This window comes from Coregonus lavaretus (genome assembly GCF_964263955.1).
Source record: "Coregonus lavaretus genome assembly, chromosome: 29".
NCBI lineage: Eukaryota > Metazoa > Chordata > Actinopteri > Salmoniformes > Salmonidae > Coregonus > Coregonus lavaretus.
In genome coordinates, this window is record NC_140016.1 from 36,792,174 (window position 1) to 36,807,945 (window position 15,772).

At 44.0% G+C, this 15,772-nt stretch overlaps 1 protein-coding gene across 1 annotated transcript in view; it reads right to left on the reverse strand.

Moving 5' to 3' along the window:
* Positions 1-15,772, reverse strand: part of LOC311105316 (ecto-NOX disulfide-thiol exchanger 2-like) — a 397,866-nt gene that overhangs the window by 59,178 nt on the left and 322,916 nt on the right. The window contains exon 7 of the mRNA XM_084147429.1: positions 420-626. Within this exon, the coding sequence (XP_084003555.1) occupies positions 420-626 (207 nt within the window). The remainder of the gene's footprint in view (positions 1-419; positions 627-15,772) is intronic.

Sequence of the window (15,772 nt, forward strand, 5' to 3'; positions counted from 1 at the left end):
TAAGAAAACACCCTCTGGTGTCACATGACTAGTGGGACTGGTACTGGTGATTCATTTCCTCCATTCAGAACTCAATCTGGAGAGGGAGGACATGTATTTAACTACACCTCTGCTATTGTCACCTCAATAGTAAGGGTATCGAAGACATGTATTCCACTACACCTCTAGTTGTCTTCTCATTGACCTGCATAGTGACGGTCTGACTCAACAGAGGGAATATTTATTCCACAACACACCTCTAGTTGTCTTCTCATTGACCTGCATAGTTAAGGTCTCTGACTGGAGAAGGGGGACACGTATTACATCACACCTCTAGTTGTCTTCTCATTGACCTGCATAGTTAGGGTCTCTGACTGGAGACCGGTTGCATTTATTCCACAACACAGCATGATGTTTAATAGGAAACGTAGGAAACATACCAGACAGGAAGAGGGCTCTGTCTACAGTGAACTCCTCAGCGAATCGGATGTGGCAGAAGTTCTTCTTGCTCTTGCGGATGGCGATGATGTCACCACACTGGCCAAACACCTCCACGATGAGTGCCTCGGTGGCGTTCTCTGGCAGACCGCCCACAAACACAGTTTTACAGCCTGGAGGGCGCTCCCTCATGGCCGGAGAGGGAAGGTCTGTAGATGAGAAGAGAGAGAGGCATCAAAACAGAGAACTAACTGTAAACTTGGAAACAAAGAATGATAATAAAGTACTCATTTGACCTGAGTTTAAAGGCTTTAGTTAGCGTTTAGTTATTTAGTCCAGAATCTCCTGGCTAGCATCTCCTAGCTAGCGTCCCCCAGATTATTATGGACGTTGCTAAATAACCAGTTAACCCATTTTAAAACGGTTTGTAGGAAACCCCAGGTACTTCGAAAATAAGCTTAAACATAAAAAGAAGTTAACTATCCCTTTAAACTCAGATCTGCAATGCACAGCGCTAGGAGAGAGACAACAATACAGACTAACAAACCATACACTAGTGATGGGGGAAACATTTTATACAGTTACAAATCGCAATATTATTTTGTAGAAGATGATATTATATAGATACTTTGACTCCAAGTATCAATTTAGATTTTTTTCTGCTAGGCTTCTAATACTAGTCGGCTGTACCTGCGCCAAAACTCATCGTATAGCTTGTTTTCCATCTTCTTATTAAATAGTGAGCCAGCATATTTTCAGCACTTTTATTTCCATGACTTATAAAAACTCATGTTCTCATGCTCTTTCGTCTCTCTGCAGCAGACATATAGTAAGCAATACGTTTGGAACAATCGAATCGCAATACATATAGAATCGTGAGAATCCTAATACATATCGTATTGGCACCTAAATATCGTGATAATATCGTACCATGAGGTCCCTGGCAAATCCCAGCCCTACCATCCACTTCTAATCAATGGTGTATCCACACACACATAGCTACATTTTGGGCCCCATATAGAAATCCAAACCTCATTAAAAAACAGTTCAATACCCAATCTGTGAATTTACAACTCAATATAAAACTACTGTTTCTACAGTGAAAGATTAATGTGAATTTGATTTATGCATTTAGAAGCACTGTTATGTAAAGGCCTATTTGATGTTCATCTGATTAAAGCATATATTCAGAGGCTTCATGCTCGGAAGACATATGAAAGGATTATTAGAAAAATTACATTTGGAAATATTTACCATGACAAATGAAGAGCAAGAATGACGAAAACATGAAGCAATATGCTTGGATAACTTTTCTATTTATATACAATGTTCATTTGAAACTATAGTGGAACGGGACACTAACCCAGATGCTTAAAATAAATCCTGCTACGCCCCCCGACTAATCATCAAACATGCAAAGCGTCAATACAGGACTAAGATCAAATCCTACTACACCGGCTTTGACGCTTGTCAGATGTGGCAGGGTTTGCAAACTATCACAGATTACAAAGGGAAACCCAGTCACGAGCTGCCCAGTGACACAAGCCTACCAGACGAGCTAAATGCCTTCTATGCTCGCTTCGAGGCAAGCAACATAACCATGCGTGAGAGCACCAGCTGTTCCGGACGACTGTGTGATCACGCTCTCTGTAGCAGATGTGAGTAAGACCTTTAAACAAGTTAACATTCACAAGGCTACATGGAAAAGATGGCGCCGACAGATAGGGCAGCCGTGCTTCTAGCTCCTAAGCAATTTTGCAGTATTTTCTTTTTTTATGTGTTATTTCTTACATTATTAGCACAGAATTGTTTTTGTGTTATTACATACAATCGGAAATAAATTTTGGACATCAGAGCGGCGGTAACTCACCAGCATTACCAGCATTAAGACCAGGAATATGACTTTCCCGAATTGGATCCTTTGTTCGTACCCCCAAGAGCAATTGAACTGATTCCAGAGGCTGATCCAAAACACAGCCGGCGGAGAAGAGGTATTCGTAGTGGCCTCCTAGTCAGACTCAGGAGGCGCACACACCACCCACCGCATCCAAGTATATTACTTGCTAATGTTCAGTCTCTGGATAATAAAGTTGACGAGCTCAGGGCGAGGACCTCCTTCCAGAGAAACAACAGGGATTGTAACATTCTCTGTTTCATGGAAACATGGCTCTCTCTGGATATACTGTCTGAGTCCGTACAGCCAGTTGGGTTCTCAGTTCATCGCACAGACAGAAATAAAGATCTCTCCAGGAAGAAGAAGGGAGGGGGGGTATGTTTCATGAGTAACTACTCATGGTGTGATTGTGATAGCCTCCCGAGTGGCGCAGTGGTCTAAGGCACTGCATCGCAGTGCTAGCTGTGCCACTAGAGATCCTGGTTCGAATCCAGGCTCTGTCGTAGCCGGCCGCGACCGGGAGACCCATGGGGCGGCGCACAATTGGCCCAGCGTCGTCCAGGGTAGGGGAGGGAATGGCCGGCAGGGGATGTTGGTAGAGCATGGCGTTTGCAACGCCAGGGTTGTGGGTTCGTTTCCCACGGGGGGGGGGGCCAGTATGAAAAAAAATATATATATAATGTATACACTCACTAACTGTAAGTCGCTCTGGATAAGAGCGTCTGCTAAATGACTAAAAAATGTAAAAAAAAAAAAAATGTGATAACATACAGAAACTCAAGTCCTTTTGTTCACCCGACCTACATATACATTTACGTCATTTAGCAGACGCTCTTATCCAGAGCGACTTACAGTTAGTGCATCCATTATTCTTTTTATTTATTTTCATACCCCATGGGAATCGAACCCACAACCCTGGCGTTGCAAACGCCATGCTCTACCAACTGAGCTACCTCCCTGCCGGCCATTCCCTCCCCTACCCTGGACGACGCTGGGCCAATTGTGCGCCGCCCCATTGGTCTCCCGGTTGCGGCCGGGCCTGCCCCGCCCTCTTTTCGGCAAATTTGATCACGACTCCATTTTGCTCCTCCCTTCCTATAGGCAGGAACTCAAACAGGATGCACCCATGCTACGGACTATTCAACACTGGTCTGACCAATCGGAATCCATGCTTCAAGATTGTTTTGTTTATGCGGACTGGGATATGTTCTAGGTAGCCTCTGAGAATAACATCGACAAATACACGGATACACAGTGACTGAGTTTATCAGGAAATGTATAGGAGATGTTGTACCCACTGTGACTATTAAATCCTACCCAAACCAGAAACCGTGTATAGATGGCAGCATTTGCGCAAAACTGAAAATGCGAACCATTTTACCTTTTTTTACATTTTTTATAATTTAGCAGACGCTCTTATCCAGAGCGACTTACAGTTAGTGATTGCATACATTATTTTTCATACTGGCCCCCCGTGGAATTCGAACCCACAACCCTGGTGTTGCAAACGCCATGCTCTACCAACTGAGCTACATCCCTGCCGGCCATGCCCTCCCCTACCCTGGACGACGCTGGGCCAATTGTGCGCCGCCCCATGGGTCTCCCGGTCACGGCCAGCTACGCATTTAACCATGGCAAGGTGACAGGGAATATGGGCGAATACAAACAGTGTAGTTATTCCCTCCGTAAGGCAATCAAACAGGCAAAACATCAGTACAGAGACAAAGTGGAGTCACAATTCAACGGCTCAGACACGAGACGTACAGTTGAAGTCGGAAGTTTACATACAGTGGGGAAAAAAAGTATTTAGTCAGCCACCAATTGTGCAAGTTCTCCCACTTAAAAAGATGAGAGAGGCCTGTAATTTTCATCATAGGTACACGTCAACTATGACAGACAAAATGGGGAAAAAAAATCCAGAAAATCACATTGTAGGATTTTTTATGAATTTATTTGCAATTTATGGTGGAAAATAAGTATTTGGTCAATAACAAAAGTTTCTCAATACTTTGTTATATGTCCTTTGTTGGCAATGACACGGGTCAAACGTTTTCTGTAAGTCTTCACAAGGTTTTCACACACTGTTGCTGGTATTTTGGCCCATTCCTCCATGCAGATCTCCTCTAGAGCAGTTATGTTTTGGGGCTGTCGCTGGGCAACATGGACTTTCAACTCCCTCCAAAGAGTTTCTATGGGGTTGAGATCTGGAGACTGGCTAGGCCACTCCAGGACCTTAAAATGCTTCTTACGAAGCCACTCCTTCGTTGCCCGGGCAGTGTGTTTGGGATCATTGTCATGCTGAAAGACCCAGCCACGTTTCATCTTCAATGCCCTTGCTAATGGAAGGAGGTTTTCACTCAAAATCTCACGATACATGGCCCCATTCATTCTTTCCTTTACACGGATCAGTCATCCTGGTCCCTTTGCAGAAAAACAGCCCCAAAGCATGATGTTTCCACCCCCATGCTTCACAGTAGGTATGGTGTTCTTTGGATGCAACTCAGCATTCTTTGTCCTCCAAACACGATGAGTTGAGTTTTTACCAAAAAGTTATATTTTGGTTTCATCTGACCATATGACATTCTCCCAATCCTCTTCTGGATCATCCATATGCACTCTAGCAAACTTCAGACGGGCCTGGACATGTACTGGCTTAAGCAGGGGGACACGTCTGGCACTGCAGGATTTGAGTCCCTGGCGGTGTAGTGTGTTACTGATGGTAGGCTTTGTTACTTTGGTTCCAGCTCTCTGCAGGTCATTCACTAGGTCCCCCCGTGTGGTTCTGGGATTTTTGCTCACCGTTCTTGTGATAATTTTGACCCCACGGGGTGAGATCTTGCGTGGAGCCCCAGATCGAGGGAGATTATCAGTGGTCTTGTATGTCTTCCATTTCCTAATAATTGCTCCCACAGTTGATTTCTTCAAACCAAGCTGCTTACCTATTGCAGATTCAGTCTTCCCAGCCTGGTGCAGGTCTACAATTTTGTTTCTGGTGTCCTTTGACAGCTCTTTGGTCTTGGCCATAGTGGAGTTTGGAGTGTGACTGTTTGAGGTTGTGGACAGGTGTCTTTTATACTGATAACAAGTTCAAACAGGTGCCATTAATACAGGTAACGAGTGGAGGACAGAGGAGCCTCTTAAAGAAGAAGTTACAGGTCTGTGAGAGACAGAAATCTTGCTTGTTTGTAGGTGACCAAATACTTATTTTCCACCATAATTTGCAAATAAATTCATAAAAAATCCTACAATGTGATTTTCTGGATTTTTTTTTCTCAATTTGTCTGTCATAGTTGACGTGTACCTATGATGAAAATTACAGGTCTCTCTCATCTTTTTAAGTGGGAGAACTTGCACAATTGGTGGCTGACTAAATACTTTTTTCCCCCACTGTATACCTTAGCCAAATACATTTAAACTCAGTTTTTCACAATTCCTGACATTTAATCCTAGTAAAAATTCCCTGTCTTAGGTCAGTTAGGATCACCACTTTATTTTAAGAATGTGAAATGTCAGAATAATAGTCGAGAGAATGATTTATTTCAGCTTTTATTTATTTCATCACATTCCCAGTGGGTAAGACGTTTACATACACTCAATTACTATTTGGTAGCATTGCCTTTAAATTGTTTAACTTGGGTCAAACATTTTGGGTAGCCTTCCACAAGCTTCCCACAATAAGTTTGGTACATTTTTGCCCATTCCTCCTGACAGAGCTGGTGTAACTGAGTCAGGTTTGTAGGCCTCCTTGCTCACACACACTTTTTCAGTTCTGCCCACAAAGTTTCTATAGGATTGAGGTCAGGGCTTTGTGATGACCACTCCAATACCTTGACTTTGTTATCCTTAAGCCATTTTGCCACAACTTTGGAAGTATGCTTGGGGTCATTGTCCATTTGGAAGTCCCATTTGCGACCAAGCTTTTACTTCCTGACCGATGTCTTGAGATTTTGCTTCAATATATCCACATCATTTTCCTTCCTCATGATGCCATCTATTTTGTGAAGTGCACCAGTCCCTCCTGCAGCAAAGCACCCACACAGCATGATGCTGCCACCCCGTGCTTCACGGTTGGGATGGTGTTCTTCGGCTTGCAAGGAACCCCCTTTTTCCTCCAAACATAACGATGGTCATTATGGCCAAAACAGTTATATTTTTGTTTCATCAGACCAGAATACATTTCTCCAAAAAGTACGATCTTTGTCCCCATGTGCAGTTGCAAACCGTAGTTTAGCTTTTTTATGGCAGTTTTTGAGCAGTGCCTTCTTCCTTATTGAGCGGCCTTTCAGGTTATGTCGATATAGCACTCATTTTACTGTGGATATAGATACTTTTGTACCTGTTTCCTCCAGCATCTTCACAAGGTCCTTTGCTGTTGTTCTGGGATTGATTTGCACTCATCTCTAGGAGACAGAACGCGGTATGACGGCTGCGTGTTCCCATTGTGTTTATACTTGCGTACTATTGTTTGTACAGATGAACGTGGTAACTTCAGGCATTTGGAAATTGCTCCCAAGGATGAACGAGACTTGTGGAGGTCTACACATTTTTTTTCTGAGGTCTTTGCTGATTTCTTTAGATTTTTCCATGATGTCAAGCAAAGAGGCACTGAGTTTGAAGGTAGGTCTTGAAATACATCCACAGGTACACCTCCAATTGACTCAAATGATGTAAATTAGCCTATCAGAAGCTTCTAAAGCCATGACATCATTTTCTGGAATTTTCCAAGCTGTTTAAATGCACAGTCAACTTAGTGTATGTAAACTTCTGACCCACTGGAATTGTGATACAGTGAATTATAAGTGAAATAATCTGTCTGTAAACAAATGTTGGGAAAATTACTTGTGTCATGCACAAAGTAGATGTCCTAACCGACTTGCCAAAACTATAGTTTGTTAACAAGAAATTTGTGGAGTTGTTAAAAAATTTGTTTTAATGACTCCAACCTAAGTGTATGTAAACTTCCGACTTCAACTGTATGTGGCAGGATCTACAGACAATCACGGACTACAAAGGGAAAACCAGCAACGTCGCGGACACCGACGTCTTGCTTCCGGATAAGCTAAACACCTTTTTCGACCGCTTTGAGGATAACACAGTGCCACCGACGTAGCCAGCTACCAAGGACTGTGGGCTCTCCTTCTCCGTGGCTAACATGAGTAAGACATTTAAGCATGTTAACCCTCGCAAGGCTGCCGCCCAGACGGCATCCTTAGCCGCGTCCTCAGAGCATGCGCAGACCATCTGGCTGGTGTGTTTATGGACATACTCAATCTCTCCCTATCCCAGTCTGCTGTCCCAAAATGCTTCAAGATTGCCTCCATTATCCCTGTACCCACGAAAGCAAAGGTAACTGAACTAAATGACTATCGCCCCATAGCACTAACTTCTGTCATCATGAAGTGCTTTGAGAGACTAGCCAAGGATCATATCACCTCTACATTACCTGCCACCCTAGACCCACTTCAATTTGCTTACCGCCCCAATAGATCCACAGACGACGCAATTGCCATCACACTGCACAATGCCCTATCCCATCTGGACAAGAAGAATACCTATGTAAGAATGCTTTTCATTGACTATAGCTCAGCATTCAACACCATAGTACCCTCCAAGCTCATCATTAAGCTCGAGGCCCTGGGTCTGAACCCCGCCCTGTGCAACTGGGTCCTGGACTACCTGACGGGCCACTCCAGGTGGTGAACGTAGGAAACAACCCCTCCACTTCGCTGATCCTCAACACTGGGACCCCTGTACTCCCTGTTCATCCATGACTGTGTGGCCAAGCAAGCCTTCAACTCAATCGTCAAGTTTGCAGACGACACAGCAGTAGTAGGCTTGAATACCAACAATGACGAGACAGCCTACAGGGAGGAGGTGAGGGCTCTGGGAGTGTTGTACCATGATTCCATATGTGTTATTTCATAGTTTTGATGTCTACACTATTATTCTACAATGTAGAAAATAGCAAAAATAAAGAAAAACCCTTGAATGAGTAGGTGTTTTAAAACTTTTGACCAGTAGTGTATTAATTTATATATTTTTAATTACATTGTTTTACATAGATTTGTGTGTATTGGGTATACAGTGGTTTGCGAAAGTATTCACCCCCCTTGGCATTTTTCCTACTTTGTTGCCTTACAACCTGGAATTAAAATAGATTTTTGGGGGGTTTTGTATCATTTGATTTACACAACATGCTTCCTACTTTGAAGACGCAAAATATGTTATCTTGTGAAACAAACAAGAAATAAGACACACAAATATTTTTTGGAGCGTGCATAGCTATTCACCCTCCCCCACAAAGTCAATACTTTGTAGAGCCACCTTTTGCAGCAATTACATCTGCAACTGTCTTGGGATATGTCTCTATAAGCTTGGCACATCTAGCCACTAGGATTTTTGCCCATTCTTCAAGGCAAAACTGCTCCAGCTCCTTCAAGTTGGATGGGTTCCGCTGGTGTACAGCAATCTTTAAGTCCATAGAATCTCAATTGGATTGAGGTCTGGGCCTTGACTAGGCCATTCCAAGACATGTAAATGTTTCCCCTTAAACCACTCGAGTATTGCTTTAGCAGTATGCTTAGGGTCATTTTCCTGCTGGAAGGTGAACCTCTCTGGGATGGTGTTCTCGGGGTGATGAGAGGTGTTGGGTTTGCACCAGACATAGTGTTTTCCTTGATGGCCAAAATTTTAGTTTCATCTGACCAGAGTACCTTCTTCCATATGTTTGGGGAGTCTCCCACATGGCTTATTTTTAACTTTAAGCAATTGCTTTTTTCTGGCCACTCTTCCGTAAAGCCCAGCTCTGTGGAGTGTACGGCTTAAAGTGGTCCTATGGACAGATACTCCAATCAGGATTATCTTTGGTCTCTTCGTTGCCACTCTGATTAATGCCCTCCTTGCCTGGTCCGTGAGTTTTGGTTGGCGGCCCTCTCTTGGCAGGTTTGTTGTGGTGCCATATTCTTTCAATTTTTTAATAATGGATTTAATGGTGCTCCGTGGGATGTTCAAAGTTTCTGATATTTTTTTATAACCCAACCCTGATCTGTACTTCTCCACAACTTTGTCCCTGACCTGTTTGGAGAGCTCCTTGGTCTTCATGGTGCCGCTTGCTTGGTGGTGCCCCTTGCTTAGTGGTGTTGCAGACTCTGGGGCCTTTCAGAACAGGTGTATATATACTGAGATCATGTGACAGATCATGTGACACTTAGATTGCACACAGGTGGACTTTATTTAACTAATTATGTGACTTCTGAAGATAATTGGTTGCACCAGATCTTATTTAGGGCTTCATAGCAAAGGGGGTAAATACATATGCACACATCACTTTTCCGTTATTTATTTTTTAGAATTTTTTTAAACAAGTTATTTTTTTCATTTCACTTCACCAATTTGGACTATTTTGTGTATGTCCATTACATGAAATCCAAATAAAAATCCATTTAAATTATAGGTTGTAATGCAACAAAATAGGAAAAACTTCAAGGAGGATGAATACTTTTGCAAGGCATGGTATGTTGTGAAATTGTTCGATATTACTTGTTAGATATTACTGCACTGTCGGAGCTAGAAACACAAGCATTTCGCTACACCCGCAATAACATCTGCTAAACACGTGTATGTGACCAATACAATTTGATTTGATTTGAATCTTGTTTCAAAGCTTAGCCCTCCCAGAGGAGGAGAGTGTTCCACTGTTGTTCTGCTTATGTCCTTCTCTCTCTCTCCGGCACTTTGCCCACCTGTCATCTCCTCCTGACCCTACAGATAATGAGGGCACTAAATTAGAGCGCACGCATGCACATGCACACGCACGACATGCCAAGGTCTCCAGGGCATAGGGGATCTGAAGGGCATCTATCCTCTTTCCCTTCAGGCCTATGTAATTATGGACAGACACTTTCATACAGCCACTGCCTTTAGAAGTCTGAGAGGTTTGAAAAAATATGTTGTGAGAGAGAGGGAGCTGACACTGATGGAGACAGAGGGAGAGATGACCCATCATGACAACCAGAGAGTAGCTATCACAGCTAGAGAGGCAGGACGCAAAAGAAGAAGAGAGGGGAAATCAGGAGGGTGCTAGATAGAGATGTTCATTGACATAGCTCAAACAAAGCGAGAGAAAGAGAGACATATAGGAGAGAACGAGAGGAGAGAGAGTGTGTGTGTGAAAGAGAGACGCCCCTGCAGGTGTGTTATTCAGATCAAGGTCAGTGTGAGGGGCTGTATGGTGTCAGGGCAGGCTGGAGGTCCTGTTGGCCACCATATGCAGCCTGCCGCCCTGCAGCTGACAGGGCCACTGACTCAACAGGCTCCTCTAACCCTCAAACGCCCCTGGACGACACACAAACACATATGGATGAGGGGCAGAAAAAAAGATGCCATGGTTCGGAGCTCTCAGGGAAAATCAGAGGAGAAAAGACCCTTTGGCTCTGACCTTTATACTATTCTCTCTATATTCCTTTCTTTCTTCTCTAAACCTAGTAGATACAGTACAATCTACATCAAACAGAAATATAAATGCAACATGCAACAATTTCAAAGATTTTACTGAGTTACAGTTTATATAAGGAAATCAGTCTATTGAAATAAATTAATTAGGCCCTAATCTATGGATTTCACATTACTGGGAATAAAGACATGCATCTGTTAGTCACAGATACCTTTAAAAAAAGGTAGGGGTATGAATCAGAAAACCAGTCAGTATCTGGTGTGACCACTATTTGCCTCATGTAGCGCGACACATCTCTTTTGCATAGAGTTGATCAGGCTGTTGATTGTGGCCTGTGGAATGTTGTCCCACTCCTCTTCAATGGCTGTGCGAAAATGGTTGACATTTCTGGTGAGTATGCAGGCCAGAACTGGGACATTTTCAGCTTCCAGGAATTGTGTACAGAACCTTGCAACATGGGGCCATGCATTATAATGCTGAAACATGAGGTGATGGCGGCGGATGAATGGCATGACAATTGGCGTCAGGATCTCGTCACGGTATCTCTATGCATTCAAATTGCCATCGATAAAATTGAACTGTGTTCGTTGTCCATAGCTTATGTCTGCCCATACCATAACCCCACCGCCACCATGGGGCACTCTGTTCAGAACGTTGACATCAGCAAACCGCTCGCCCACACAACGCCATACACGCTGTCTGCCATCTACCCGATACAGTTGGAGCTTATAGGAGACATAATCAAGACAGAATACGAGACAGGTGCACCAACTAGACATGACCAAACAAACATCGAAAACATCAAACGGTAGTAGCTAGTACTCCGGGGACGACGAACGCCGAAGCGACGAACGGTCTCCGTGATAGATATACTGCTTTCTCAGGAACATGCCCAAATCCACGTCATTTGCATGAAGAAAATACGGAGAGAAGGGGGGCAGAGGTCTTCTGAGAATTCGTAGGCGAGTGAGTAAACTTCCACTACCATCTGTTCTATTGGCCAACGTGCAATCATTGGGAAACAAAATGGATAATCTACGATCAAGAATATCCTACCAACAGGACATTAAAAACTGTAATATCTTATGTTTCACTGAGTCGTGGCTGAACGACGACACGGATAATATAGAGCTGGCGGGATTTTCCATGCATCGGCAGGACAGAGAAGCTACCTCTGGTAAGACGAGGTTCGTGGGTGTGTGTCTATTTGTCAATAACAGCTGGTGCGCGATGATATTAAAGAGGTCTCGAGGTATTACCCGCCTGAGGTAGATTACCTCATGATAAGCTGTAGACCACACCATCTACCAAGAGAGTTCTCATCTATATTATTTGTAGCTTTCTATTTACCACCACAAACCGATATTGGCACTAAGACCGAACTCAACGAGCTGTATAAGGCCATAAGCAAACAAGAAAATGCTCATCCAGAAGCGGCGCTCCTAGTGGCCGGGGACTTAATGCAGGCAAACTTAAATCAGTTTTACCTCATTTCTACCAGCATGTCACATGTGCAACCAGAGGAAAAAAAACTCTAGACCACCTTTACTCCACACACAGAAACGCATACAAAGCTCTCCCTCGCCCTCGCCCTCCATTTGGCAAATCTGACCATAAATCTATCCTCATGATTCCTGCTTACAAGCAAAAACTAAAGCAGGAAGTACCAGTGACTCACTCAATATGGAAGTGGTCAGATGACGCGGATTCTACGCTATAGGACTGTTTTGCTAGCACATACTGGAATATGTTCCGGGATTCATCCAATGGCATTGAGGAGTATACAACTTAATTCATCGGCTTCATCAATAAGTGCATGGACGACGTCGTCCCCACAGTGACCTACGTACATATCCCAACCAGAAGTAATGGATTACAGGCAACATCCGCATCGAGCTAAAGGCTAGAGCTGCCACTTTCAAGGAGCAGGACACTTATCCGGATGCTTATAAGAAAACCCGCTATGACCTCAGACGAACCATCAAACAGGCAAAGCGTCACTACAGGATTAAGATTGAATCCTACTACACCGGCTCTGATGTGGCAGGGCTTGGAAACTATTACGGACTACAAAGGGAAACCCAGCTGCGAGCTGCCCAGTGACGCGAGCCTACCAGACGAGCTAAAAGCCTTTTATGCTTGCTTTGAGGCAAGCAACACTGAAGCATGCATGAGAGCACCAGCTGTTCCGGACGACTGTGTGATAACGCTCTCGGTAGCCGTTGTGAGCAAGACCTTTAAACAGGTCAACATTCACAAAGCCATGGGGCCAGATGGATTACCAGGACGTGTACTCAAAGCATGCTCGGACCAACTGGCAAGTGTCTTCACTGACATTTTCAACCTCTTCCTGACCGAGTCTGTAATATCTACATCTTTCATGCAGACCACCATAGTCCCTGTGCCCAAGAACACTAAGGTAACCTGCCTAAATGACTACCGAACCGTAGCACTCACGTCTGTAGCCATGAAGTGCTTTGAAAGGCTGGTCATGGCTCACATCAACAGCCTCTTCCCTGAACCCTAGACCCACTCCAATTCGCATATCGCCCCAACAGATCGACAGATAACGCAATCTCAATCGCACTCCACACTGCCCTTTCCCACCTATTTGAGAATGCTGTTCATTGACTCAAATGACTGCCTCGCCTGGTTCACCAACTACTTCTCAGATAGAGTTCAGTGTGTCAAATCGGAGGGCCTGTTGTCTGGACCTATGGCAGTCTCTATGGGGGTGCCACAGGGTTCAATTCTTGGGCCGACACTTTTCTCCGTGTATATCAATGATGTCGCTCTTGCTGCTGGTGACTCTCTGATCCACCTCTACGCAGACGACACCATTTTGTATACATCTGGCCCTTCATTGGACACTGTGTTAACAAACCTCCAAACGAGCTTCAATGCCATACAACAATCCTTCAGTAGCCTCCAACTGCTCTTAAACACTAGTAAAACTAAATGCATGCTTTTCAATCGAACGCTGCTGGCACCCGCCCACCCGACTAGAATCACCACTCTCGACGGGTCTGACCTAGAGTATGTGGACAACTACAAATACCTAGGTGTCTGGTTAGACTGTAAACTCAACTTCCAGACTCACATAAAGAATCTCCAATCCAAAGTTAAATCTAGAATCGGCTTCCTATTTCGCAATAAAGCCTCCTTCACTCATGCTGCCAAACATGCCCTCGTAAAACTGACTATCCTACCGATCCTTGACTTCGGCGATGTAATTTACAAAATAGCCTCCAACACTCTACTCAGCAAATTGGATGTAGTCTATCACAGTGCCATCCGTTTTGTCTCCAAAGCCCCATACACTACCCACCACTGTGACCTGTACGCTCTTGTTGGCTGGTCCTCACTACATGTTCGTCGTCAAACCCACTGGCTCCAGGCCATCTATAAATCACTGCTAGGCAAATCCCCGCCTTATCTTAGCTCATTGGTCACCATAGCAGCACCCACCCGTAGTCTACGCTCCAGCAGGTATATCTCACTGGTCATTCCCAAAGCCAACACCTCCTTTGGCCGCCATTCCTTCCAGTTCTCTGCTGCCAATGACTGGAACGAATTGCAAAAATCTCTGAAGCTGGAGACTCTTATCTCCCTTAATAACTTTAAGCATCAGTTGTCAGAGCACCTTACCGATCACTGCACCTGTACACAGCCCATCCGAAATTAGCCCACCCAACTACCTCATCCCTATATTATTTATTTTGCTCTTTTGCACCCCAGTATCTCTATTTGCACATAATCTCTTGCACATCTAGCATTCCAGTGTTAATACTATTGTAATTATTCTGCACTATAGCCTATTTATTGCCTTACCTCCATAACTTGCTACATTTGCACACACTGTATATATATTTTCTGTTGTATTTTCTGACTTTTTTTTTTTACCCCATATGTAACTCTGTTGTTTTTATTGCACTACTTTGCTTTATCTTGGCCAGGTCGCAGTTGTAAATGAGAACCTGTTCTCAACTGGCTTACCTGGTTAAATAAAGGTGAAATAAAAAAAAATAAAAAAAATTGACTACAGCTCAGCATTCAACACCATTGTGCCCACAAAGCTCATCACTAAGCTAAGGACCCTGGGACTAAACACCTCCCTCTGCAACTGGATCCTGGACTTCCTGACGGGCTGCCCCCAGGTGGTGAGGGTAGGCAACAACACAACAACACATCTGCCACGCTGATCCTCAACACTGGTCACCCAAGTCATAGACTGTTCTCTCTGATACCGCACGGCAAGCGGTATCAGAGTGTCAAGTCTAGGACCAAAAGGTTCCTTAACAGCTTCTACCCCCAAGCCATAAGACTGCTGAACAATTAATCAAATGGCCACCCGGACATTACCATGTGTTTTAGCACTCCTGCTACCCGCTGTCTATTATCTATGCATAGTCACTTTACCCCTACCTACATGTACAAATTACCTCGACTAATCTGTACCTCCACACATTGACTCGGTACCGGTACCCCCTGTACAGTGAGGGAAAAAAGTATTTGATCCCCTGCTGATTTTGTACGTTTGCCCACTGACAAAGAAATGATCAGTCTATAATTTTAATGGTAGGTTTATTTGAACAGTGAGAGAGAAAAAAATCCAGAAAAACGCATGTCAAAAATGTTATAAATTGATTTGCATTTTAATGAGGGAAATAAGTATTTGACCCCCCTCTCAATCAGAAAGATTTCTGGATCCCAGGTGTCTTTTATACAGGTAGTGAGCTGAGATTGTATAAAAGACACCTGTCCACAGAAGCAATCAATCAGATTCCAAACTCTCCACCATGGCCAAGACCAAAGAGCTCTCCAAGGATGTCAGGGACAAGATTGTAGACCTACACAAGGCTGGAATGGGCTACAAGACCATCGCCAAGCAGCTTGGTGAGAAGGTGACAACAGTTGGTGCGATTATTCGCAAATGGAAGAAACACAAAAGAACTGTCAATCTCCCTCGGCCTGGGGCTCCATGCAGGATCTCACCTCATGGTCATGAA